Here is a 26,839-nt window from a genome sequence, read left to right on the forward strand (position 1 = left end):
TTTCACAGTTGGACTTTGGTCGCTTGTTATCTCCACCATCGTTTGATTTTCGTCTAATTCGTTGACTCAAGTAATCTAGCCTGGAAGTCGTGTACTATCGAATAATAATAAAATTAAAATATGAGTTAGGGAGCATATCGTAGAAGAACACTCGACAAATTACAGCGCCATAGGGAGCAGGAATACGAGCTGGCTGAGGACTATACGTACCACTCACAAACAACCTAGATATATAACCCGCCGTGTATTGGGGAACACAAAACTTTTGCTATCACTCAGCAGATGAACAAGCATAATTCTCTGCAATTTAGAAGAATTACTTCGATCACCAGGGTATTGTTGAGTCAAGTCTTACCAATTTCATTTTCATAACTTGTTATTTTTCTCGAAGGATTTTGTAATATTCCGTCTTCTAGAGTTTGAAGGATTCAATATATTTTGGGACTAGAACCAACAGACGGCCGTGAATAGCGTAAATCGCTGGTAACAACGTATAATTGTAATTTCGCTCCAGTGCGTAATAGTAGTCGTGGCCTTATAACATTACGCTGAGATTTGAAAGTGGAATTATGGTATTCGAAACGACGTGTCTCTCGATTTTCCTTGCAGTTGTTATTGTGGTACTATTTCTATTCCTCAGTAGATTCAAACGACCCAAACCTAATCTTCCACCCGGCCCTCGCCCATGGCCTATTTTAGGACATTTACCATACCTCTTGTTCACCAAGGAGGAGCCGCAATTTGTCTTCGAAAGATGGGCTCGACAGTATGGAAAGATAATGACACTTGAGTTAGGTGGACAGACAGCAGTGGTGCTTAACGATTTAGACTTGATCAAGTCCTGTTACCAGTCTGAGACGTTTAATGGTCGACCAAAACTATCCACCTTTGAGATTGCGTTTGGAGCGGGTGCAGGTAATTTGCATATGAAAGCATTACTGTATTAAAGGGCATTTTTGTGATTAAGCTAGATTGTGTGAACGCCTTGTAAAAACAATTAAATGGCTTGTGTCCTTAACCAGATGTAACACGTGCATAGCCTATGTGAGTAGCTTATTTGGTTGGGGCTGGGCGAGAGGGGTGGGGTGGGTGGGGGGTGGGAGTTAACAGAATCATATATAGCAAATATTTTTTCATGTACGTGGAAGAAGGGGAGGGGCATAGGTAGTCTGCAGTAATAGGCCCCGGAATTAGTTAGGGGCCCCGGATTTACATAGTCCAAAACTAACTTTCATGCATTCTGAGAATGATTCTGAGGGTGGGATTCTGTTGCGTCGTGATCCAGTCCTCACGGAAGATCTTGGTTCGCTGGCCTGAAAGTATGTGGACCTCAGAGTAAAATATTGACATGCCTTAACAACGAGATTAGGAGACAGCGTCAAAAGAATGCAACCGTACAATATATGTTATAGCTTTGACCAATAATCTAATATAATCAATGTCTTTTAACATAGTCCATGATTTGTTTTGTTGTTATGGTTGTTGTTTCTCTAATTTTCTAGGGATAGGCACCGGGCAACATCTGCATTGGCGCGAACAGCGCCGCCTTGCAGTATCACTTCTGCGAACAATTCGCTTTGGTGAAGGCGTTTCCATGGCGGAAATTGTAGAACAAGAAGCTGGGAAACTTCTCGCTGACTTAGCAACTCATAATGGACATCCAATTGACTTAACCCATATCCTGCCGAAAGCTGTTTGTAATATCGTCTGCGCGTTTGTATTCGGTAAACCTTTTGAATATTCAGATCTCCGTTATATTCTCATGCTCTGGTTGGTCTATCAAAATTTCAAACTAGCCGGTCCTTCGGCTGTGGTATATTCATCGGCGTTCCTTGCTAAGTTACCCTTCGGGCCTGGTAAGCGATTGGTAGATAACCTACGGGCTTTCAAACAATTTACGGAAGATCACATCTTCGAACATCAAAAGACTTTTGATCGAAATGACATACGTGACTTTATCGATGCTTATTTGTCGAAGATTGAAAACAAAGATAATTTGCCGATTGATGAATCCGAAATCTTTAAACATTTAAACCTTGTTTGGTGCGTGAATGACATCTTCGGAGCTGGCACAGAAACGACAGCTGGTACACTGAGATGGGCTTTCCTTTATATGATCCTCTTCCCGGAAGTACAAGGAAAATTGCAGGAGGAACTCGATCGCGTGGTTGGTCGAAGTCGAATGCCGACATTAACAGACAAACAAAACTTGCCTTACGTCGAAGCGACCATACAGGAGATTAATAGGCATGCGGACATAGGCCCCCTGGGCGTGGCTCATGCCACCACTCAGCAGACGGAAATTTTGGGTTACACTATTCCAAAAGGAACGTTGACACTGGCCAACGCTCATCTCTGTCACTTCAACGAGGAATATTTTGACAACCCTTTGGAATTTAATCCAGATCGTTTCGTGGATGCCGATGGGAACTTCATCAAGCGAGAGGAGGTGATTGCATTTAGCGTTGGTGAGTATTTTGATAAAATGTATATGCTGTACAAAAAATATATTGAAACGCCACACGCGACCCGACCCAGCCTGACCTTGTTTACGATAGTCGCTGAGACCTGGCACCGTCAAGATAGTCGTGGCCCCGTACCGTCAAGATAATCATGGCCATAGGCATAGGAGTCCAATTTGATTTGTGGGGGGGGGGGGGGGGCTGTAACAACTTGCCCGAAAAATATTACCAACATTTTTCGCTCGTTCAACATCTTAACGTGCATATCATATAGGCATTCATCGGTTATTACATCGCATGCCAATAACATACAATCATTTGCCGTGTTATTACCCTTCCATTTTGGTTAGATTTATTGGGGAAGTGGTTACAATAATAATGATCATAATAATATCAGTTTAACCATTGAAAAAACACATTGCAAAATATATTTCTTTCAGTAGGTGCCCGAAAAATTCTCAGCATATTGCCCGAATTTTCAAAATCATTTTTGGTTGGGGGGGGGGGGGGGCTGCAGCCTCCCGCCTCCTACACCTGTGGTCGTGGCCCAGCACAGACAACAACTGAGGATTCTTTTTTCCTATTCTTTCTATTCACGACAGGTAAGCGGACTTGCCCAGGTGAAGAATTAGCCCGTATGGAGTTGTTTTTCTTCTTGACCCACATCTTGCACCGGTATAAAGTAACTATCGCCGACGGGAGTCCAAAACCAACCTTAATGGGTTATACTAGCATCACTAGGGTACCTCATCCATACCAGGTACAGATGGTAGAAAGATAAAGGCGTGTACTCAATATACCCAAGGCTAATATACTACCTACCTACTGAACCTATGCAGTATGCGTGAAGCCTTATGCGTGAACACCCTGTGGAGGCCCACAGCATCATATACTTCCACTCCACCTCTAATAAAGTTTTGAAGGCAGAACTATAGGAGGAAGAAGCGGGTGCAACCGGGGGATGGGGGGGGGGTTGGTGCAAACTGCGAAGTGCAGTGGGACATAATTATGTGACGTAACAAACTGGGAAATTCTTTAATTTATGACAAGGGTAAACCAATGAGGTCATACTGCCCCCCCCCCCCAAGGTCATCTGTGTTGCCGCGGGATTTTAGCACCTTAGCAATTGCTATAATTTTTGAGGGTCTGTACTTCCAAAGTAGTTCCAGCCACTAAATGGTATCAAAATAGACAATTTAGTGTCTCACTGTGGATAACTACTTTTTGGAGGGGGAGGGGGCAGTAAAATGCTTGTTAACCTTTAACACTCTTTTTTTTCCTTTTTTTTTTGAAATAAAAATAAGAAAGCATGTACTGTTAATACCAAAAGACATCAAGTCATATCTTAAGTTTCATACATATTTATTATTTTCTTTCGGTGGCAAAGTACAAAATCATTTCTTCATTATAAATTTCACTTTATAATTTAAATTTAAATTTTCAATCATTGAACCAACATTTGTTTCCTTCTTTTATTATGGAATTCCGAAAATCTATTCACAGATAACCTCTATACCTTTCTATACAGGCAAAATCGTATCCACAAAAACACTTTTAAATTACCCCCCCCCCCCCTCATCTGCTCGAACAAATGAAGCAGGCCAGAAGAACTTCTTGGTCTGACTCACTTCATTTTAAGGCAGAGTCATTTCCCTACCAGTGATTTTCCTGACTCGAGCAGAATCATGGACTCGTTGTCATTGTTCTATCATCTGAAATCCTTTCTTGAGTCCCTTCTCCAATGAAAAATTATTGACTGGTCACGCCTGGTTACAACAAGTGAGTTGAACTCTAACACCACAAGTACAAGCCACAGCCCTTGACAGATCTCCCACCACACCGCCCAAAACGGTAATTTTATTCATAACCGTGCTATTTAAATACCTTATCAATACTTCTGCACACCCCAGTACCAATCCCCCATCTACCCTGCCCTATACCCACCACTCCCCCCCCCACCCCGATATTCTTTTCTAAAGTTTGATTTGTTCGTTTTATCACTGCGGAGGCATATATTTACAATTTGTTTTTTAAACAAACAAAAAAAGGTGAGAATTTAGATTCATTGAGTTTGTTACAATAAATTTATGATAAAGGAAGTATAAATTATCACACATCATTGTTAAGATGGTATTTCTGGAGTATTGGTAGCATTCCTCAAAAACACTTATTTATGTAACTAATTACAGACACTAGGCCTTCAAACAATGTCTGAGGAGGGAATCCATGATCCCTAAAATTTCTAAACAACTTGCTCTTCAAATAATGACATTTTCATTTCATTCTCCAATAATCCAAAAGTTTCAGCTACTTTTCAGTTTCCCTATTAAGAAGAGTTTAAACATTTCATTCAGGTGTGACAAGAAGAAGGATGAGTGAGGGGGGGGGGGGGGAGGCCAGAGCACATCAGCACAGGGTCTGGGGTCAATTAGGGGGAATATATGGGATACATAATAAGTTAATAATCTTCTAAGGCCCACACTTATTGATAACCAGTATTAAGTTTGAGAAAATAATGGATATTTGGTTGCAATTTTTTTTCGTAATATTTTCAAACAGAATTTTTTAACATCTCTTGTGACTTGGATGTCACACACTTTGTTATTGCAGAAGAGTTTATATTTAGGTTCTGAAGAGAGCATCCTTTTACAAGAAAATGAAGTATTTATCAAGGTTATGTAAACTGAGCTATTATCATTTCATACAGGAAAGAGAATGTGTCACAAAGCAATGGTAGAATAATTTTTTTTTTTTTTAAAAAGCTTTCATCTCATAAACCAGAAATCTTCCCTGAAATTGTACTACATATTCATAAGGCAATGAAACAAAAGTCTCCATTCATCTTAACGGACATATAATACAAATCTTTCCTTTTTGACTGCCTATCAAAGTCACCCTGAGAAACATTACAAAGGCGTCGAGTCGACGTTAAACGGTTTGTGGAATAGTTGTCGTTGGCGACAGACATCGTAAACACAGCAGATGAGTGGAGGTGTGTTACTGCACACACTCTTGTGAATCTTTTCAATTTCTGGATTCTGTTGGGTCGTGGGCATTGGTTCCAGGTCTTTACCCCTAACTGGGACGGTTCTGTAGTTGGTTTCTCTCAGCAATATTGCACTGTTTGGATGCTGGGTAACAACTTTGCTGAATCCAAAGACCCTGGGGATCCAACGACAAAAAAAAAAAATCAAAAATGGAACGACCGTCGCTACTGGCACGTCGCCAATGTCTCTCCTGTTTGGTCTGATGGATAAATCTGACAGAGATGGCCTATCCGTACCATTATGGCTGTAGCAAATCCATCAGGCTAAGGTCATCTCTCAATCCACCTTTACCTCCTTGTTGCTGTTGCTGCTGTTGTTGTTGTTGCTGTTGCTGCTGTCGGGGCATTGGCTTACCCATGCCTTGCATCCCTTGGGGGTTCATGCCCTGTTGAAGAATGGCCCTTTGGCCCCCCATGCTCCCACCCTGGACTGTAATCCCTTGTGCAAAGCCTCCTCCTTGTTGCATCACCTGGCTCATGGTTCTCTGAGGCATGCGCTGCTGCTGGCCCATGGCTACTGCTGCTTGCTGTAACTGCTGCGGTTGCAACAGCAGATTCTGCTGTTGCTGTTGCTGCTGTTGGCCTAGTTGTTGCTGCTGTTGTTGGCCGAGCTGTTGCTGTTGACCCAGTTGCTGCTGTTGCTGACCCAGTTGTTGTGGTTGATTCCACTGTAACTGTCCACCTTGCGACTGTGCCTAGAGACAATAAGGATACATCAAGAAATATGTGTGAGAGATTGTTGAATTTCATAGAGCAGACTAAAGTAATGGGGGTTGGTTTGGGGTGATTTACCAACACATTGATAACACATTTGATAAATCAGCTTGAAATTGTAGTTGGCTGAAATTGTAGTCAGCAGCTAAGAGAGACTCTCGGCAAGAGAGTTCAGGATTCCTGCCATTCAATGAAAGAGTCAAACTACCAAGGACATGTGAAGACAAGGAAAAGGAATGGGAGGTAAGGGAGGGGGGGGGGAGTGACTGGAAGGGAAACAAAGGAAACAAAGGAAACTGATGGGAAGAGACAGGAAGGTAAGGGAACAGCCCCTGAGACATGAAGGGAAGGGAACAGCCCCTGAGACATGAAGGAAGGGAACCGCCCCTCAGACATGAAGGAAGGGAACCACCCCTCAGACATGAAGGAAGGGAACCGCCCCTGAGACATGAAGGGAAGGGATTGGACAGGCAGGGAAAAGTTAGGGATTGATGGGAAAGGGAAGAGATGCTTCCAAGGAGAAGGGAAGGATTGTGACGGGAGAGAAGGGAAAGAACAGGAAGTGATGGGGAGACAGGAAGGAAGAAGATAGTAAAGGAACAGCCCAGACGGTTAAAACAGTGAAAAGGATGGGATGGGACAGGGAAAGAGAGCTACCAAGGGGATGGCATGGAAGGGAAAGAAAGGGACGTGATAGTGAGAGACAGGGAGGTAGAAGATAGTAAGGGAACAGCCCAGACACAAAGGCAAGGGATTTGGCAGGACAGAGATAAGGTTGGGATGGGAGAGGAAAGGAACTACGAAGGAGAAGGGGAGGAAAAGGGACAGGAAGACAAGTGATGGGAAGGGAGGGATCATATGAGAAGGGGCAGGAAGGAAAGTTACTAACCTGTGCTTGATTCAGCAAGAGATTCTTGAGTTGAGCATTGTTACTTGGCAACTGCTGGGTTTGAGTCGGTACTTGTTGTTGTTGTTGTTGTCCTACCATACCCTGAGGTCTTATGCCTACTTGTGACATCTGCTGTGCTTGTTGCAAGAGTTGCTGATTAGACTGTTGCTGTTGTACCTGTTGCTGTTGTTGTTGCTGCTGTTGCTGTTGGTGCTGCTGTTTTTGCTGTTGCAACCGCTTTACAAACTCCTGCAAGTCTTTCTGTTGTGATTAAATAACAATGCAGCAAAGTGTAAATAGATGATGAGGGTTCAAAACTTAGGATGGAATTAGAGAGAATGAGTAGTCGCTACAAATAATGGAGTTTTGAGGGCTAAAGCAAAACGTTTTGATACTTTTGATAGTAAAAAAGTGCTGCCTTTCTTTACTACAATGCAAGCTCTTACAATCTTCTCACCTGGGACAAGACTTGCCCATTAGATGCAGCGACCGGTGGTATGGGGTTCCTTGGGCCCATGACTTGGGTCATGTTTGCGGGTCTTTGAATCATTCCAGGGACCTGCATCTGGGGCCTAGCTCCAATCAATGCTTGTTGCTGCTGCTGTTGTAGCTGTTTCTGTTGTTGTTCTTGTTGATGTTTCTAAGAAAATTCAAATCAAAAACTGAGAGTGGGGATCAGTCATTTCTGGGAGGTTTTGTTGTAAAAGAGCTGGAAAAAAGAAGCTGAATCTAGTCACCAAGGAAAGGAGGAAATTCAGGAACAATAACTAGACACAACATTACCATCCATACTTACAATTGCCTGCTATAAACTACATCTCAAAGGTGACTTTTGTCAACTCGCAGGAATTTCTCACAAAATATGAAAAACACTAGGAGTGATTCTTAAAGCTAATAGGAAACCAAGCATGTTACTTCAGAAGAAGCTTACATGAATACCTTATTTTTTAAATCTTTCATTGCGGCTTTAAAGGGGCTTATGAACATATTGTTGTTTGAATGGTCAATGATGTATGACCGCCAATTTGATTCATGAAGCTCAACGTGCATGTTCATTTAAAAAGGTCAGACTCACCTTTATCAGCTCTCGAAAGTTGTTGATGAAGCCAGCTTGATCCTTGGGTATCCGACCTTTGAACTGGTCACTCGCTTTAATGTACCATAGCAATAGGACTCTGATGGAGGTGTCTGACTGGACCTCACTCGAAAGGTGGATGCAACCGGCCTGACCAAAATAAAAAAAATATTTATTAAGATTCAAGGTCTCTATCATAACAGACAGACAGATATACAGACAGAGAGATATGACAGACATAGACCATGGACGACTGCATAGTTTGCAGGGTTTCATAATCTGTTGATGGGTATTTTTCCGTAATGGTTCAGAAAGACAAAAAGTTACTCACGAACTGACTGTGAAGAACCCGCTGGAGGTATCGCCGTGCCTCAGCGTTAGCACCCTGGTCTGGAATGTCAAAGTTCACAATGTGGGCATTTTTCACTAAATTATTCATTGATTGCTGTAAAAAAACAAAACCAGAAAAAACAAAAAAAAATTAGTCTTACGGCACCATTCTCCCACAGAGTGACAGGATAGGCTGATACTTCAAATATAGTATTTATAAACAGGTAATACTTCTTTTGTAATTCTACTTCTGTCCTCTGCCTCCCCCTGCCCCCTTCCTCCATTTCTGGCAAGTCAAGCAAACTTATCCAGTATTAGTGAAATATTTTATTGTATCTGATGAAAACTACATCACACAGGAATGTTAATTTGTGGCTAGATGAATACCTTTTTCGCATAATACATCTTTCTTCCAAAAGAACGTTATCATGAAACTTTTGGCAAAAGAAAAATCAGAACATGTTCAAAGGTTTAGGATAAGAACGACTTGTGTCCTTTGAATTGTTTCAGCTTCGCACAATCATCTTAATTTATCAATATTGAGAGTTCAACCTTGGAACAAATGTTTAATATACACTAGCTCTCTCCCTATACAACCAATTTATCAAATAAAACAGTTGAAATTACAATATTACAGTTAAAAATCTTTTAATAACGAGAAACTTACCAAAAATTTAAGTGGAATGACCTGCATGGTAAGTTTCTTTGGCCAACTGTCGCAGTTGATGTTGGTATCTGGATCTGCCGAGACCGAACAGTTGATGCAATGTTGTATTCTTTGGTCTTGTGTCATCGTGCTTGTTTTCGTTCTCTGTTAGAAGGTTTAAGAGATGACCAGAAGAAGAGGGGGTAAGACCCGAGCATTTTCCTTTTTTTTTTAAAGAATGCAATCTCATAAACATTCACTTCCAGCGTAAACCGTGCCCCCTTCTTACCTTAGTCCCACCCCTACTTTTTCGTTGTTATATAGTTGTGCCGTTTTTGACATCCTTTCTAAGGCTTACACCATCAATGCATTTACTTCCCGCTGTCCACCCCCCACCGTCTAACCATTAGCCCCTCTTCCTCTCACCCACCCTCCCAATAAGAGATGCAAGTGTTGAAGTTGCCATCTTTCTCAACCCATTTGCTCAACCCATTGCTGCTCTATATATTCACTTCCACTCATCAGAATGAGGTTTTTTTTTCCGTCGCAACCATTTCCACCCAAAAGACTCGAAAAATCAATGTTATGGGTTTCGATCTCCTTTACCATCAGACCTTCAAAATGAATAAATGCTTTACTTGGAGTAATAAAACTTTTCGTGCAGAGAGGTCTGACATTTTGTATGTTACGGAAAGAAAACCATTCATAAATTGAAGTTTTAACTTCTCAGTTCTGTTTCACTGAGCATGAGCACCTGCTTTCCTTCTCAAATGTTTTACAGTCACTCTGTAATAATGACCTCACTCATGTCGCTGTGTCGATTGCGAGGACAGACCGAAAAATTAGACCAAAAAATAAAATACCATCTGGACCTTGTGACATACCTCATGCCATTCCAAGACACCATTCCAGAGAATCTTCAAAGGTCTTGCGACTCCGGCCCTGTTAACAGGCTGTGAGCAAAATCAGACAAAGGACAAAATGATGAATGCTCTTCAAAATATTGCCATTGCATTAAAATTTGATTCCTATGAGATGGAGGGGGGGGGGGGGGAATGGAGGGATAAAATGAAATGAGAAAATAGGAATGACCAATACAGAACCACGTCAGGGACAACCTACACAACATATTGGTCCAAAAATTAGATCAGCTTTCTTATTGAGGACATGGGATACATTTCTGGGGTGATAACATGTTTCCGTCCATTGAACATTTTGGTGCTTTATCGATATGGCGTTCTTGTATATAAAAACAACAACAACGACCACAGATTTGCAATACTAGGTCCCCGGGGATAAACCCGGGTGAGTCCCTTACGTTCATGGCTACTAATGGCGGGTTGTTCTGTTGCACGATGGTCTGGCTCATCACATTGCCAGCTTGGTCCGGTTGGAAAACCATGTTGGAGACGGATGGCATGGTCGCCTGCTGGTTCAGCAGCTGGTCCTGTTGAAGATTTGCCTGTTGCTGTGGCATACCAGGTTGCTGTTGCATGGCATTCTGCTGTTGTTGTTGTAAGTTGACATTCTGCTGCTGTTGTAAGGTGGTCTGTTGCTGCTGTTGTAAACTGGCCTGTTGTTGCTGCTGCTGCTGTTGTAGGCTTGTCTGCTGTTGTTGTGGCATACCAGACTGCTGTAAGTGGTTACTAAGTAGAGGATTGTTCGGTTGTTGGGGGTTGAACCCTTGTCCGCCCTGATTTGGTAATCTTGAGTTGCCTAAAAGTGATATGCCAAAAAATAAATCAAATTGAGTCCACAATGTCTCAAAATTGAGAACCATGATTTCAATTGAACTCAAATAGACACACCCTCCTAGCTTTATTTTCACAGCTTTATTTTCACAGAATATTTATGTAGCTTTAATTCTGATCAATTCTAAAATTGTCAAGCCTACATTTTTTTCAATATTACCCTCATTAAAAAAAGCAAACCAAAAACTTAACAATTTCTTCATTAGAAATGATCCCCCACAAGTCCTTTTGATGAACTGTGTTGTTACGGATTTGAATATTTATCAGTTTACCAAGATCAGCATAAGAGAGCTGCTTAAAATGTTACAAGGCATTCTGCTAATTAAATTGATTAATTGGTGTAATCAAAGAACCCACCCACACCCCACCCTTGAATACACCCCCACCCCGCACCCACCCCCACCCCCACCCTTGTACCTTGTTGAAGTTGAAGTTGTGTCAACATTTATTCACAGCTCTTCCTAGGCATTTATCCATTAATCATAAGCAACAAGAAATAATCCATTTAAAGAGTGATTAATGAGAATTTTAAAATGAGGTAACTTACTGACTGTCACGCCGGCTATACGGACGACGTCTCTAGCAGCGGCTACCGCACTCATAGGAGCTAGGCCTGCGGTGGTTGATGTTGGGATGCCTTGCACTGTTGCTGTAGCCTAGGTAACCAAATGAGAACACAGCAATGACATCAAACAGATACACACATACATACACACACGTACAGATTCACACATACAGATACGTACATGTTTGTATTACATTCAGACCGAGGACCCCATTGTATTTTCCATTGTTCAAATCCACGTACCCTAACCTTAACAATACCCCATACAATAGAATTCTTCCGAGGACGTGGTGATTCTTTAGAAATCACAACCGAGGACCTGGAATTCTTTAGTTCAAGTCCTCGGTCAGATAGCAAAACAAACGCACACATACAAACACACACATACAGATAAACAAAAGGGATAACCTGAAGAAACAAGACTACCTGACATCATATTCTGTTGCTTTATTCTACCAAAAACCTGCCTGGGAAATTAGAGTAAATTAGGCATAAAACTTGGGACGATATCAAGGAGCAACATAGAAACATTATGTTAGTCGCAGACAAAAATTTTCAGCCGTGAATGAAATAGCTGATAACTTGCTATTTTAGGAGCGGCCAAAGGTTTCTAGCCACATAGTGATATTTGATGGATTAAAACAAAGTTCCAAAGTAGATTCAATGTTTCTTATACGAAATACACTTCAGCCAGGTGGGTTAAATGGAGAAAAACTGTCGCAATCGTAAGAAAGAAATTTATTTCCATTGCCCTTATGGCGCGAACGATTTACTGTAAAATCACTGCCACCGCCCATGTCAGCATGTTCATTACACAAATGTATACAAAATAATGTACACAATGCGGCCCAATCAAGATTTTAACACACTCCCTTACTCGTATCATCCACTTTTTACAATTCCACGGAGGCAACGTCTTAAACCACCTGTTTCTTGCAATGGAAGGAAATGACACAATTTCGCAAGCACATCCATAAGACCGAGAATAAGATACAAGAGCAAGGACATAGGCCTAACAGTCGTAAACAAAAACAGAGATTTGATTGGCGCATGATCTGTTGGGCGGGGCTCGCAAATTTTGATTGAAGTTTGTAGAATCTATGGACTCGTTAATAAAATCTGGGGAATTTTATTCAGCTCTACATTTTTAACGACAGATAACTCAATAAGAATAATGAATATTGATATGAAAATTGCACAGTACGGTGTCACTTTCACTGAGCTTTTAGTGCAGTAAGCTGGAGAGGGCGGAGTTAAAATCTGGCAAACACGTATTGAGACTTTAAGAGGTCAAAGCAGAAGACACTTACCGCACCAATATTTTGACTGGACTGAGGCTTTGCGATGGTGATGTTTGGCTGTATCAAGTCCACAGTGGAAGAACTGGCCGCAGTCTGACTGTTGACCAAACCAGCGGCTTGTGAGGTAACCTGTTGCTGCTGCTGTTGCTGTATGGAAAGGAGAAAGAAACCCATTCTTCAAAACCTAAAAAACACTTGACATCTTTGCAAGAATACATAACCACCTACCACGGGGGATGGATGTCAAAACACGCACTGCAGCACATCCACAGAGAGACCGTCAACTCTGATATGCTGGAATATCGGCAGAACATTAAACGGTCGAGTCCGGTAAAAGTAGCGGGATATGCTTACATTTTTTCGGACCTTGAGGTCTTCAATGAACTTCTTCCTGGCTTCAGGTGGAAGTGCCTGCATCATTTTCAGGAAACCTTCTTTGGTAAGACCTTTCTTTCCCTGAAGAGAAAGGGGAAAAAATACGTTTAAAAAAAGAAATCGGATACAACCTGTAAAGAGAATTAATCTTTACAGTGATACAGTATTCATGTTTTATCTAAAAGAAAATTAAAAAAAGAGGCATCTGTTCGCTCTCTGTAACGACTTAATTCCCCTTCTGACTTGATATCAACTTAATAACTTGGCGCCATGTCTTTTGACAAATTGTTACAGGTCATCCTTGGACTACATGTATACAAACTTAAAATTAGATTGTTCGAGCGGCAGATTTTGTCATCCGAAAAGTCGGACGAAGCAAGAACCGGATAATAATCAGATCTTCGTGTGCAAGGAGGAGAAACTAAGGTAGGAGAGCGAAACCGTGGACGATAGGAGAGAGGATGATAACGATGACCGACTTACCGGAAGCTGTGCTAATGACAGCTGTGGTTGTTGAATGTTAGGAATTTGCTGCGGTTGCATAACAGACTGCAGCTGTTGGGGTTGTTGCGCTATTGCCTGATGTACGTGTTGGATGCCAGCATGCTGTTGTTGCTGCTGTTGTGGCAGTCGCACAGCCTGTTGCTGTTGTTGCAGTGCTGGCAATACAGACATCTGCTGTTGTTGATGTTGCTGTTGTTGCTGTTGTTGATGTTGAAGCTGTTGTTGGGCCTGCTGTTGGACCATGGTCTGATTGGGTTGGACTTGTCCCGCTATGCTCCCGGCCACCTGTTGTTTGTCCTGCACGTCCCTCTGCATGCTAGCGACGGACATCTTGGGTTTCATGTTGATGGTGACGGCTGCCTGCGTTGGTATTGGCTGCTGTTGCTGTTGGCCCTTGTGACTCAAAATGCTCTGTGCTGTCAGTAAAGTATTAACGTTGGCTGCCGAAAGAAGATAAACAAAACAAAAGAGAGAAAAAAAGAGTGAATTCATCCAGTTAAAGACAAATAAAAACAACAGAACCTTACTAACTCCTGTTAACCTATCAAATATTACAGAATTTTCCCAGCGGAAGACAATGTATGATTTAACGAGAATGAAAAAGAGAGGAAAATATTCCATAATGTCAGTTGTTTCTAACTTGAGATATGGTTGATCTAATGTGATCTATTTTGATTGGTTAAACTCTTGTTCTTTCAGGGAGTAGACCACAGAAGGTGGTCTGTGATTTCATCATTGGCTGTTAAATGCTTTTATTTTCCTGTCAAGAAGTGAATTTAATATGATAAAGAAAAACCTTCACGTTTTCAGTTGAATTGCTGTGATGATACCATCCACTGTGGTGTACCAGATGCTTTAACAAGCTATCATCAACTTTGGTAATCTGGACTATATAAGGCTGACTTATATGTGTCAAAGTCCATACTTAAACAGACTAAACCATTCGTAGCCAGTGGTATCGTATAATCTGGACTATGTATAGCTGACTTAAAATGAACTAAAGTCCATAATTAAACAGACTGCAACATTTCTAGCCAGTGGTATCATATAATCTGGACTATGTACAGCTGTTACATGTACCAAAGTCCATACTTTACTGTACCAGACTACAACATTTCTAGCTAGTTGTATCATCTAACATTTACTATGTACAGTTGACTTACATGTGCTAAAGTCCATGCTTAAACAGACTACAACATTTGTAGCCAATGGTATCATATTATCTGGACTATGTACAGCTGTCTTACATGTGCCAAAGTCCATACTGTACCAGACTACAACATTTCTAGCCAGTGGTATCATATAATCTAGACTATGTACAGCTGACTTACATGTATCAGTGTCCATACTTTACTAGACTACAAAATTTGTAGACAGTGGTATAATATAATCTGGACCATGTACAGCGGTCTTACATGTACTAAAGTCCATACTGTACCAGACTACAACATTTCTAGCCAGTGATATCATATAATCTGGACTATGTACAGCTGTCTTACATGTGCCAAAGTCCATACTGTACCAGACTACAACATTTCTAGCCAGTGGTATCATATAATCTAGACTATGTACAGCTGACTTACATGTATCAGTGTCCGTACTTTACTAGACTACAACATTTGTAGCCAGTGGTATAATATAATCTGGACTATGTACAGCGGTCTTACATGTATCAAAGTCCATACTTAAACAGACTACAACATTTCTGGCCAATGGTATCATATAATCTGGACTATGTACAGCTGACTTACATGTATCAAAGTCCATATTTTAAACAGACTACATTTGTAGCCTATGGTATCATATAATCTGGACTATGTATAGCTGACTTACATGTGGTAAAGTCCATACTTAAACAGACTACAACATTTGTAGCCAGTGGTACAATATAATCTGGACTATGTACAGCTGACTTACATGGGGTAAAGTTCATGCTAGTACTGGCCACGGCAACACTTGAAGCTGCTGACATGGATACTAAATTATTTGGCTGCTTCCTCGGAGAAAGAAGATCCTGTTTGACTTCCTTCAGTTCAACTGCAGGCGATCGCTCTAAAGCAGAATGGAGAAAAGAAAAATTGCCATTGTAAAACTCATGCTTGATTTTTTGATAACCGTTCCTTTAATTGACTGTAGCAGGCTCCAGCCAAGAAAATAATTAATCTCGTTGTACATGTCACGGTGTTTTGGTTGTTTTGCTTTAACCATAAAACTGTCGAAACTTATGTCTCCCTCTGGAAGTGAACCCACTAATTTATTACGGTAACTTCTTCGGACCAGACTATCGTTGTCATGGTAAAACCATAACAACGCATGCAATTTATTTTTGGAAAGAAAACTGTGGGACGCCGATATGGCAGCCACTAACACATTTCTCAACGAACAATCTCAATTTGGAATTTTGGATGATCAGTGATTAGCAAGTAATTAATTAACAAATACTTTTGATTTAAGAAAAAAAATAGCCTCTAGAAGCTTTTTCTATTAATATTAATTATATTATATAAAAGTTAATCTTACAACTCTTCCTAGATATAACTCAAACTTACTAAACTTATGCAAATGACACTGCATTTGCGATATCCTTTTTATTGCATTAACAACTGTTTGAAAACTAAAAGCAAAATCTTCTCACACAAGTTGCTCAAAAACCTACCTACGCACAAACACACACAAAAGACAAAAAAAAACTCACCTTGTAGTTCGTAACCTCTGAGCAAGATTAGATGTCTTTGGTCCAGAGCGTATTCCTTCGTGGTTAGCACTTGAAGCTCTCCGCAGGCTTTATCGTAGAGTTGTTGCAATTCGTAGAGCTTCCTCGGAGAAATAACTGACATGTTAACATTCCTCTGCAAGAGAAGACAAAATGAAAATCAATAATAAAACTTTATAAAATCATTATTGAAACAAAGGTTTGCCAAAAAAATAAAACTACAGCTACATACGATGATGATACCACTCGCTCATGTGGCAATGTGTAATACACCTGGCCGAGACCAACACAGCTCTCTCCTTTATCATCCGAATAATACATGGTTGAACCCCCTCCCCCCCCCCCACCAAAAATATATATATATATATAATATCTCCTTAGCTAGGGCTATAGGTAGCTAGGGCTCAACTCCCTCTCCAAAAAAAAACTGGAAAAACCCATCTTTTTCTGTTCTTTCTGGTTGCTTATTTTTTAAATTCAATCTAGTTTATTCAACATCAGATAGCAATTAATCCAATGCAAGGATTATTAACCGATTAACCAATTAACTAATGAACCTGATTTGAATTTTCAACAACTGGGCCCAGACACTTTTCAAGAAATATATTTTGGAGAAACTTTTTAACTTCGTTAATTACAAATTAAACGAGACTAATCACACTAATGAACGACACTGTCATCTGATCGTAGTCTTGAATAATTATCAAACAATTAAATATTGACTCCAAAGAGATGCTGGCAACACTGTTACCACCTCTTTCTATTTCCAACATTAAAACCCCATGACTCTCCAAATAGCTTTTCCCATATCCTATCCCTTCCCTATTATAACCAATAGTCCATTCTTCACCCCTGCAATGACACCACTGATGTTCCTCTAGTCCCTAATACTATTATCATCATTTAGGCTTGATGATACCACCCCCAGTAGTACCCAATCTATTACCTCGAAAGAACTGAATTTTCCAGGGTACTGCATCATCTTCAATCCGCAAGTCAATTATGACGGGAAAAAAATATATCCCTTCGATAAATGCTTTAAATTATGTAGTCAAAATGGTCCACGCAAAATCAAAATTTGCGACAGTACAGTGTCTCTTGTGGAGTCCACACATGTACGTGTGTGTGTGTGTTGTTTCACTCTGCTCGTAGCTTATCTTGATACAGCTCGATGCTATTTCACTGACACATGCCGACCGTGGAATTCTGAATTGAAACTCTGCAATGCAGTGTGAAACCAAAACTTCATATTTCAGAATAGGTAGGTTTGTTGCCCCATTATGTCTTGTTGCTATTAATATAAATGGCACAACAAAATACTTCTTTAAGGCTTTTATTCCCATTTGTAAAGAGTGCAGTCATCAGGTGCTTTTACCTGCCTTTAGCCCTCGTTGCTCATAGAACATGTGATCTAAACAATTTACTTCCGGTACCGGTAAATTGGGAACAAAGCTGATTTCAACCCGTGGAGAAAAGACGCACACTAACCTTGAGGTTCAATGCAGACTAGTTGAACAAAATATTTAATTTTTTTTGCTCCCTTCAAAGAAATGAAATGTATTCTTCATATTAAATCTCTTCACACATATAATGTGGCATCATAGTTTGGAAATGGAGGTGGAGGGTAGGGTGGGAGGGGGTTGGTATCAGAACATTAAGAAACATGTTTTCATTATACAGTAGTCTATACCAAATTCTATTGGGCACCAAACCCACCAAAAGACAGTTACCGTAGCATTGTTGCAAGCCTTAGTATCAACACCATCTTTCTTTCTCTGTCTGCAGAAAATATAACTTTTCTTTTAACACAAGTACTGTCTGTGAAACGGACTGTATACTTTGACCCACGCAGACACATGATCACTGGTACAGGTTTCAAACGTAATACTACATGTGCCTCAGAATAATGGAGACCTACAGTATATACAGTATGACTTTTCAAACAAGTACTTTTTGTAAAACAGACTGTATACTTGACACACACAGACACATTATCACTGGTACAGTTTTCAAACGTACTGTAATACTGTACTATATATACATGTGCCTCATAATAATAGAGACCTACAGTCTATACAGTATGACCCTTCAAACAAGTACTTTTTGTAAAACAGACTGTATATTTGACACACGCAGACACATTATCACTAGTACAGTTTTCAAACGTACTGTAATACTGTACTATATATACATGTGCCTCAGAATAATGGAGACCTACAGTATATACTATACAGTATGACCCTTCAAACAAGTACTTTTTGTAAAACAGACTGTATACTTGACACACGCAGACACGTTATCACTGGTACAGTTTTCAAACGTAATACTGTACTATATATATATAAATGTGCCTCAGAATCATGGAGACCTACAGTATGTACTATACAGCATGACTCTTCAAATATTAGTGCCCAAGTTTACTAGTCATTACCTGTACATTAATTGTCAGGTTATGGATGAAAGGGGAGGGGGGAAGGAAGGAGGGGGAAGTTGGTGGGTCTGCAGAGGTCAAAGGTTACATCAATAAAGCTAAAAATCTGGATCCACTTATGAATATACATGTTCCATGATCTTAGAGGGAAACACCAGTGGCTGAAGTTGATTGCTTCGTAACAAATGCTGAAAACCACATCCAAATAAGTTACATTTTGTGTGGAAACGATATGAATTGATTGCATCAAGCAACAGCAGGTGAATGATGATGTCATCGCAGCAATTCAGCTGAAAATGTCTTTGTTTTTCTTTATTGATATTTCAGTTACTTTGTTCACAGAGCAAAATCAAATTCAATAATATATATATATATATATATATATAACAAAACAGTTAAATATTTAATGAAAGTCTAAAGTCTAAACCTTGACAGTTCGGCCAGATAGTCCAAAGGTTTCAGGTTACAAGGATAAAATTCACACAAAGAACCTAATTAAAGCTTTCGAAAGACATAGATACTATTATGGGATCACCGACCACCCACTGTGATCTACTCCAGGTGTAAATCAAGAGATTAACCAGCTGATATAGGTTCCATTCAATGAACCATATCTTGAGTAAGGAACAAAATATTGAGATGGGAGTTTTCAACTAACGATGTGGAATATTTTTCTCTTCCGAATAAAGTGTCACATTATCAGCTGACAGAGTAACGCTTTAAATTTCCTCACAAACAAGACTAAAGACTTTTAAAGCAAGTCTTAAGATGAAATCATTGAGCCACTTTTAGTGCATTTAGTGTTATCCTCTATTTAATAATAAAACAGCTTATTTTCTGTAACAGAGGTTGCGGTGTTCAAGTTCTCACACCAAAATATTGAAATTTGCAACATGATTTTATACTACTGTAGGTTGTTCTTTGGTGGGGGGGGGGGGGGTGGGAAGGGGGATTGACCATTAGTTGCTTTCAGCAAGAAAATTTAGGAAGAAAAGAACAAAGCATGGGACAGTAATAGCTTGCGTCTGTGACATCAAAGCTTGATTTTCTTAATTCACTTTTATTTGGCCTTCCTGATTCGACCATCAAGAAACTCCAAAAGATCCAAAACACCGCTGCCCGTATTGTGAAAAGGAAAGGAAGAAAGTGCCGCACCACCCCACTTCTGAAGGAACTTCATTGGCTCCCGATCAGCTACAGAATCCAGTATAAAATACTTCTTCTCACCTTCTGCGCTCATCATCTTGAACGGCCTGTGTACCTGTCACAACTTCTCTTGCCATATACTCCAACTCGCACACTTCGTTCCTCCAACAAACTGTTTTTAACTGTTCCAAAACCACGATTCAAGAACTATGGTTACAGAAGCTTCTAATACTCTGGGTCTTATCTCTGGAACAATTTACCAGATCACACTCGAACATGCTATAAACTTTCTACAGTTTTCAAAAGTCTACTTAAGACCCATTTTTTTTCACTTGTTCTTTTGTAAATTAATTTACTTTCTTTGTAAAGCGCTTTGAGCAGTAACTTTTGTTTACTGATTTGGCGCTATATAAGTCTCATTTATTATTATTATTATTCGTTTGGCCATACTATTGGCAAGACAACATCACACATTGAATAAGGAAATAATTCCACCCCCCCCCTTTCTAACAGAGTTTTGCCCTACTATTGGCAATACAACATCACACATTAAATAAGCATATAATTCCACCCCCCTCCCTCTAACAGTCAGTTACAGTAGCAACTCTCCACATTGATATAGAACTACCAGAAAACAGGATCCAGTTTCGTATTTCCGATGGACTAGGCCAACGCATTTAGACCTGTATTTACTCCAGGGTCATTACTCAAGATTTTCACACTGTAAATACTTTTTCACAATATGTATTAGTCATACTCCAAGATCCATTGTTTGTTTACGCACATGTGTACTGATTAAACAACTGAACCCATTGTGCTGAATTTAGACAGTGTGTGAGTCACAAATCGGTTTCGCTTTGACTTAAATACACATTGAATATATAATGCAGCACATGTGCGTGCACTGTTAATTCTGAGTAATGAGTAATTAATGTACAAGGTAGGAACAAAGAAATCTTATGTAAGCCATTAGTGTTGATAACGTCACAAAGTAACATGACAGGAAGATAGAGGGTTCTTCCGATTCTCTGGTCATCCCTCGAACAACCAGGTTTCCCCCCCCCCTTTTTTTAGCGATGCCCGAACAGCAAATTTGACTCTTTCAAAATATGGAGCGAAATAAAAGAGAACGACCCTTTGTGTACAGAACACTGCAGGAGAGATGTGTAAGGTTGGGTGATAGAGTAATGGTCAGATATGGGCTGGATTATAGTCCAACAACTAGTTTTATTTCAGACTCAGTATCTCCATTTGTGTACAGTACACTGCAGGAGAGATGTGTAAGGTTGGGTGATAGAGTAATGGTCAGATATGGGCTGGATTATAGTCCTACAACTAGTTTTATTTCAGTATCTCCATTTATGTACAGTACACTGAAGGAGAGATGTGTAAGGTTGGGTGATAGAGTAATGGTCAGATATGGGCTGGATTATAGTCCTACAACTAGTTTTATTTCAGTATCTCCATTTGTGTACAGTACACTGAAGGAGAGATGTGTAAGGTTGGGTGATAGAGTAATGGTCAGATATGGGCTGGATTATAGTCCTACAACTAGTTTTATTTCAGTATCTCCATTTGTGTATGTACAGTACACTGAAGGAGAGATGTGTAAGGTTGAGTGATAGAGTAATGGTCAGATATGGGCTGGATTATAGTCCTACAACTAGTTTTATTTCAGTATCTCCATTTGTGTATGTACAGTACACTGCAGGAGAGATGTGTTAGGTTGGGTGATAGAGTAATGGTCAGATATGGGCTGGATTATAGTCCTACAACTAGTTTTATTTCAGTATCTCCATTTGTGTATGTTCAGTACACTACAGGAGAGATGTGTTAGGTTGGGTGATAGAGTAATGGTCAGATATGGGCTGGATTATAGTCCTACAACTAGTTTTATATCAGTATCTCCATTTGTGTACAGTACACTGAAGGAGAGATGTGTAAGGTTGAGTGATAGAGTAATGGTCAGATATGGGCTGGATTATAGTCCTACAACTAGTTTTATTTCAGTATCTCCATTTGTGTATGTACAGTACACTACAGGAGATATGTGTAAGGTTGGGTGATAGAGTAATGGTCAGATATGGGCTGGATTATAGTCCTACAACTAGTTTTATATCAGTACCTCCATTTGTGTATGTACAGTAAACTACAGGAGATATGTGTAAGGTTGGGTGATAGAGTAATGGTCAGATATGGGCTGGATTATAGTCCTACAACTAGTTTTATTTCAGTATCTCCATTTGTGTATGTACAGTAAACTACAGGAGATATGTGTAAGGTTGGGTGATAGAGTAATGGTCAGATATGGGCTGGATTATAGTCCTACAACTAGTTTTATTTCAGTATCTCCATTTGTGTACAGTAAACTACAGGAGATATGTGTAAGGTTGGGTGATAGAGTAATGGTCAGATATGGGCTGGATTATAGTCCTACAACTAGTTTTATATCAGTACCTCCATTTGTGTATGTACAGTACACTACAGGAGAGATGTGTTAGGTTGGGTGATAGAGTAATGGTCAGATATGGGCTGGATTATAGTCCTACAACTAGTTTTATTTCAGTATCTCCATTTGTGTACAGTAAACTACAGGAGATATGTGTTAGGTTGGGTGATAGAGTAATGGTCAGATATGGGCTGGATTATAGTCCTACAACTAGTTTTATTTCAGACTCAGTACCTCCATTTGTGTATGTACAGTACACTGAAGGAGAGATGTGTTAGGTTGGGTGATAGAGTAATGGTCAGATATGGGCTGGATTATAGTCCTACAACTAGTTTTATATCAGTACCTCCATTTGTGTATGTACAGTAAACTACAGGACAGATGTGTTAGGTTGGGTGATAGAGTAATGGTCAGATATGGGCTGGATTATAGTCCTACAACTAGTTTTATTTCAGTATCTCCATTTGTGTACAGTACACTACAGGAGATATGTGTAAGGTTGGGTGATAGAGTAATGGTCAGATATGGGGTGGATTATAGTCCTACAACTAGTTTTATTTCAGTATCTCCATTTGTGTACAGTAAACTACAGGAGAGATGTGTTAGGTTGGGTGATAGAGTAATGGTCAGATATGGGCTGGATTATAGTCCTACAACTAGTTTTATATCAGTACCTCCATTTGTGTATGTACAGTACACTACAGGAGATATGTGTTAGGTTGGGTGATAGAGTAATGGTCAGATATGGGGTGGATTATAGTCCTACAACTAGTTTTATTTCAGTATCTCCATTTGTGTACAGTAAACTATAGGAGAGATGTGTAAGGTTGGGTGATAGAGTAATGGTCAGATATGGGCTGGATTATAGTCCTACAACTAGTTTTATTTCAGTATCTCCATTTGTGTACAGTACACTGAAGGAGAGATGTGTTAGGTTGGGTGATAGAGTAATGGTCAGATATGGGCTGGATTATAGTCCTACAACTAGTTTTATTTCAGTATCTCCATTTGTGTACAGTACACTGAAGGAGAGATGTGTTAGGTTGGGTGATAGAGTAATGGTCAGATATGGGCTGGATTATAGTCCTACAACTAGTTTTATTTCAGTATCTCCATTTGTGTACAGTACACTACAGGAGAGATGTGTTAGGTTGGGTGATAGAGTAATGGTCAGATATGGGCTGGATTATAGTCCTACAACTAGTTTTATTTCAGTATCTCCATTTGTGTACAGTAGGAGAGATGTGTAAGGTTGGGTGATAGAGTAATGGTCAGATATGGGCTGGATTATAGTCCTACAACTAGTTTTATTTCAGTATCTCCATTTGTGTACAGTAGGAGAGATGTGTTAGGTTGAGTGATAGAGTAATGGTCAGATATGGGCTGGATTATAGTCCTACAACTAGTTTTATTTCAGTATCTCCATTTGTGTATGTACAGTACAGGAGATATGTGTAAGGTTGGGTGATAGAGTAATGGTCAGATATGGGCTGGATTATAGTCCTACAACTAGTTTTATATCAGTATCTCCATTTGTGTACAGTACACTGAAGGAGAGATGTGTAAGGTTGAGTGATAGAGTAATGGTCAGATATGGGCTGGATTATAGTCCTACAACTAGTTTTATTTCAGTATCTCCATTTGTGTACAGTAGGAGAGATGTGTTAGGTTGAGTGATAGAGTAATGGTCAGATATGGGCTGGATTATAGTCCTACAACTAGTTTTATTTCAGTATCTCCATTTGTGTATGTACAGTACACTACAGGAGATATGTGTAAGGTTGGGTGATAGAGTAATGGTGGTCAGATATGGGCTGGATTATAGTCCTACAACTAGTTTTATATCAGTATCTCCATTTGTGTACAGTACACTGCAGGAGAGATGTGTAAGGTTGGGTGATAGAGTAATGGTCAGATATGGGCTGGATTATAGTCCTACAACTAGTTTTATTTCAGTATCTCCATTTGTGTACAGTAGGAGAGATGTGTTAGGTTGAGTGATAGAGTAATGGTCAGATATGGGGTGGATTATAGTCCTACAACTAGTTTTATTTCAGTATCTCCATTTGTGTACAGTAGGAGAGATGTGTTAGGTTGAGTGATAGAGTAATGGTCAGATATGGGCTGGATTTTAGTCCTACAACTAGTTTTATTTCAGTATCTCCATTTGTGTATGTACAGTACACTACAGGAGATATGTGTAAGGTTGGGTGATAGAGTAATGGTGGTCAGATATGGGGTGGATTATAGTCCTACAACTAGTTTTATTTCAGTATCTCCATTTGTGTATGTACAGTACACTACAGGAGATATGTGTAAGGTTGGGTGATAGAGTAATGGTGGTCAGATATGGGCTGGATTATAGTCCTACAACTAGTTTTATTTCAGTATCTCCATTTGTGTACAGTAGGAGAGATGTGTAAGGTTGGGTGATAGAGTAATGGTCAGATATGGGCTGGATTATAGTCCTACAACTAGTTTTATTTCAGTATCTCCATTTGTGTATGTACAGTACACTACAGGAGATATGTGTAAGGTTGGGTGATAGAGTAATGGTGGTCAGATATGGGGTGGATTATAGTCCTACAACTAGTTTTATTTCAGTATCTCCATTTGTGTACAGTAGGAGAGATGTGTAAGGTTGGGTGATAGAGTAATGGTCAGATATGGGCTGGATTATAGTCCTACAACTAGTTTTATTTCAGTATCTCCATTTGTGTATGTACAGTACACTGCAGGAGAGATGTGTTAGGTTGAGTGATAGAGTAATGGTCAGATATGGGCTGGATTATAGTCCTACAACTAGTTTTATTTCAGTATCTCCATTTGTGTATGTACAGTACACTGCAGGAGAGATGTGTTAGGTTGGGTGATAGAGTAATGGTCAGATATGGGCTGGATTATAGTCCAACAACTAGTTTTATTTCAGTATCTCCATTTGTGTACAGTAAACTACAGGAGATATGTGTAAGGTTGGGTGATAGAGTAATGGTCAGATATGGGCTGGATTATAGTCCTACAACTAGTTTTATATCAGTACCTCCATTTGTGTATGTACAGTACACTACAGGAGAGATGTGTTAGGTTGGGTGATAGAGTAATGGTCAGATATGGGCTGGATTATAGTCCTACAACTAGTTTTATTTCAGTATCTCCATTTGTGTACAGTAAACTACAGGAGATATGTGTTAGGTTGGGTGATAGAGTAATGGTCAGATATGGGCTGGATTATAGTCCTACAACTACTGTAGTTTTATTTCAGTATCTCCAAAGTGATAGAGGGCAGTATTAGCTTACCATTTTACCTAAAAAGGGGTATTTTAGTTCCAATGCCATCTGAAAAATAAATTGATGTCATCAATCAGTTGGGCATCAGGGGCGACCTTCCCAACCTGATTTCTGGTTGTCCAGACAGAAATATGGTCGTCTGGTTAGGTCAACCCCCCCATTAAAAAGTTTCGCCCTACCTTCCGATGCTAAGACAAGACAAGTCCTTCATCTGCATACCTGCCATATCCACTTACCACTGCTACAAAGGAACTTTGACTGCGCACCCACTCAAGGTGCCTCTGATTCCGTTCTTTGACCGTGCACAGGCCATATGGGACTACCTCTGACTGATACCTAGGCAGAAGGTTCTTCATCTCTGTGCATGTGACATCCACTTACCTCTGATACAAACACAGATATGCCACATTTTGAAATATCTCTGATGTACAGGGACACACTTCTCGGTCTGTGTACTACCTGCTACATGCCTTTACTGTGCGTCTGATACACAAGCAGCCAGTTCTTTTCAAACATACACCCATCGACACATTGCCTTGGTGTATGGTATATCATGCCGTTACCAGTTTTAGGTTTGTACATTTATATTAACTGTCGTATACTATAAACAGTGTTCGATTTTTCCGGTATCGCATCGCAAAATGCGATCCAAAACGACAAACTTGCGAGACGTTTCCAAATCAGCATCGCACATTGTGCCGATTTGTGCGATACAAATTCCTAGTCAGATTTGGGAGCAAACACTCAAACCTTAACTTACGAACTGTCGATCACAATGTAGAAGTTATAATTTATTGAGTTTATACTCAATGTACAACTTATTCACTTGACAGTATAGCGAAAAAAAAAACCTGAAAAATAATATCCTACCATAGTTAAGTGTAAAGCAAATAGCCTAACCACCTCGGCGGTTACGGATCTCACGTAACTAAAAGGTTCCCTGGCAACGTGCCAAAAAAATGTTAACAAACAGGTGTTACACAGGGGATTAGCTCACAGTTGTTGGGAAGGTACCTGGGCAAATTCGCAGCACATGTACCGTGGTACAGTAGTTGGGTATAGGGTTAAACACTGCAGTTGTAAAAATGTACGCATAGTGCACGCTATTCATTGTTAGGCAGTCTAGAAACGGGGCTTTGCTGAACGTTGTTTGT

General features: G+C 40.0%; 2 protein-coding genes across 5 annotated transcripts in view; one reads left to right on the forward strand and one right to left on the reverse strand.

The window, feature by feature from the left end:
• The first annotated feature begins 123 nt into the window (after positions 1–123).
• LOC139969846 (vitamin D 25-hydroxylase-like) lies at positions 124–5,490 on the forward strand. Of its 2 annotated transcripts, XM_071975165.1 has the most exons (4): positions 134–333; positions 644–915; positions 1,503–2,468; positions 3,065–5,490. In XM_071975165.1, exons 2-4 carry the CDS (start codon positions 780–782, stop codon positions 3,241–3,243), a joined length of 1,281 nt encoding a protein of 426 aa, XP_071831266.1. In that variant the 5' UTR covers positions 134–333; positions 644–779; the 3' UTR covers positions 3,244–5,490. The 2 variants fall into 2 exon arrangements, with proteins under 2 accessions (XP_071831265.1, XP_071831266.1); XM_071975164.1 differs by having other exon boundaries at positions 124–915.
• The window catches only part of LOC139969845 (uncharacterized), a 44,709-nt gene continuing 22,514 nt past the window's right edge, over positions 4,645–26,839 (reverse strand). For all 3 annotated transcript variants that reach the window (XM_071975161.1, XM_071975162.1, XM_071975163.1), the window contains 14 exons: positions 16,354–16,507; positions 15,576–15,710; positions 13,638–14,098; positions 13,134–13,235; positions 12,789–12,926; positions 11,461–11,569; positions 10,481–10,878; positions 10,047–10,115; positions 9,184–9,327; positions 8,518–8,631; positions 8,187–8,336; positions 7,569–7,751; positions 7,112–7,372; positions 4,645–6,203 (listed from right to left, as the gene is read on the reverse strand). In XM_071975161.1, the coding sequence (XP_071831262.1) occupies positions 5,748–6,203; positions 7,112–7,372; positions 7,569–7,751; positions 8,187–8,336; positions 8,518–8,631; positions 9,184–9,327; positions 10,047–10,115; positions 10,481–10,878; positions 11,461–11,569; positions 12,789–12,926; positions 13,134–13,235; positions 13,638–14,098; positions 15,576–15,710; positions 16,354–16,507 (2,874 nt within the window). In that variant the 3' untranslated portion in view covers positions 4,645–5,747. The remainder of the gene's footprint in view (positions 6,204–7,111; positions 7,373–7,568; positions 7,752–8,186; positions 8,337–8,517; positions 8,632–9,183; positions 9,328–10,046; positions 10,116–10,480; positions 10,879–11,460; positions 11,570–12,788; positions 12,927–13,133; positions 13,236–13,637; positions 14,099–15,575; positions 15,711–16,353; positions 16,508–26,839) is intronic.

The sequence above is a fragment of the Apostichopus japonicus genome, chromosome 7 (assembly GCF_037975245.1).
Source record: "Apostichopus japonicus isolate 1M-3 chromosome 7, ASM3797524v1, whole genome shotgun sequence".
NCBI lineage: Eukaryota > Metazoa > Echinodermata > Holothuroidea > Aspidochirotida > Stichopodidae > Apostichopus > Apostichopus japonicus.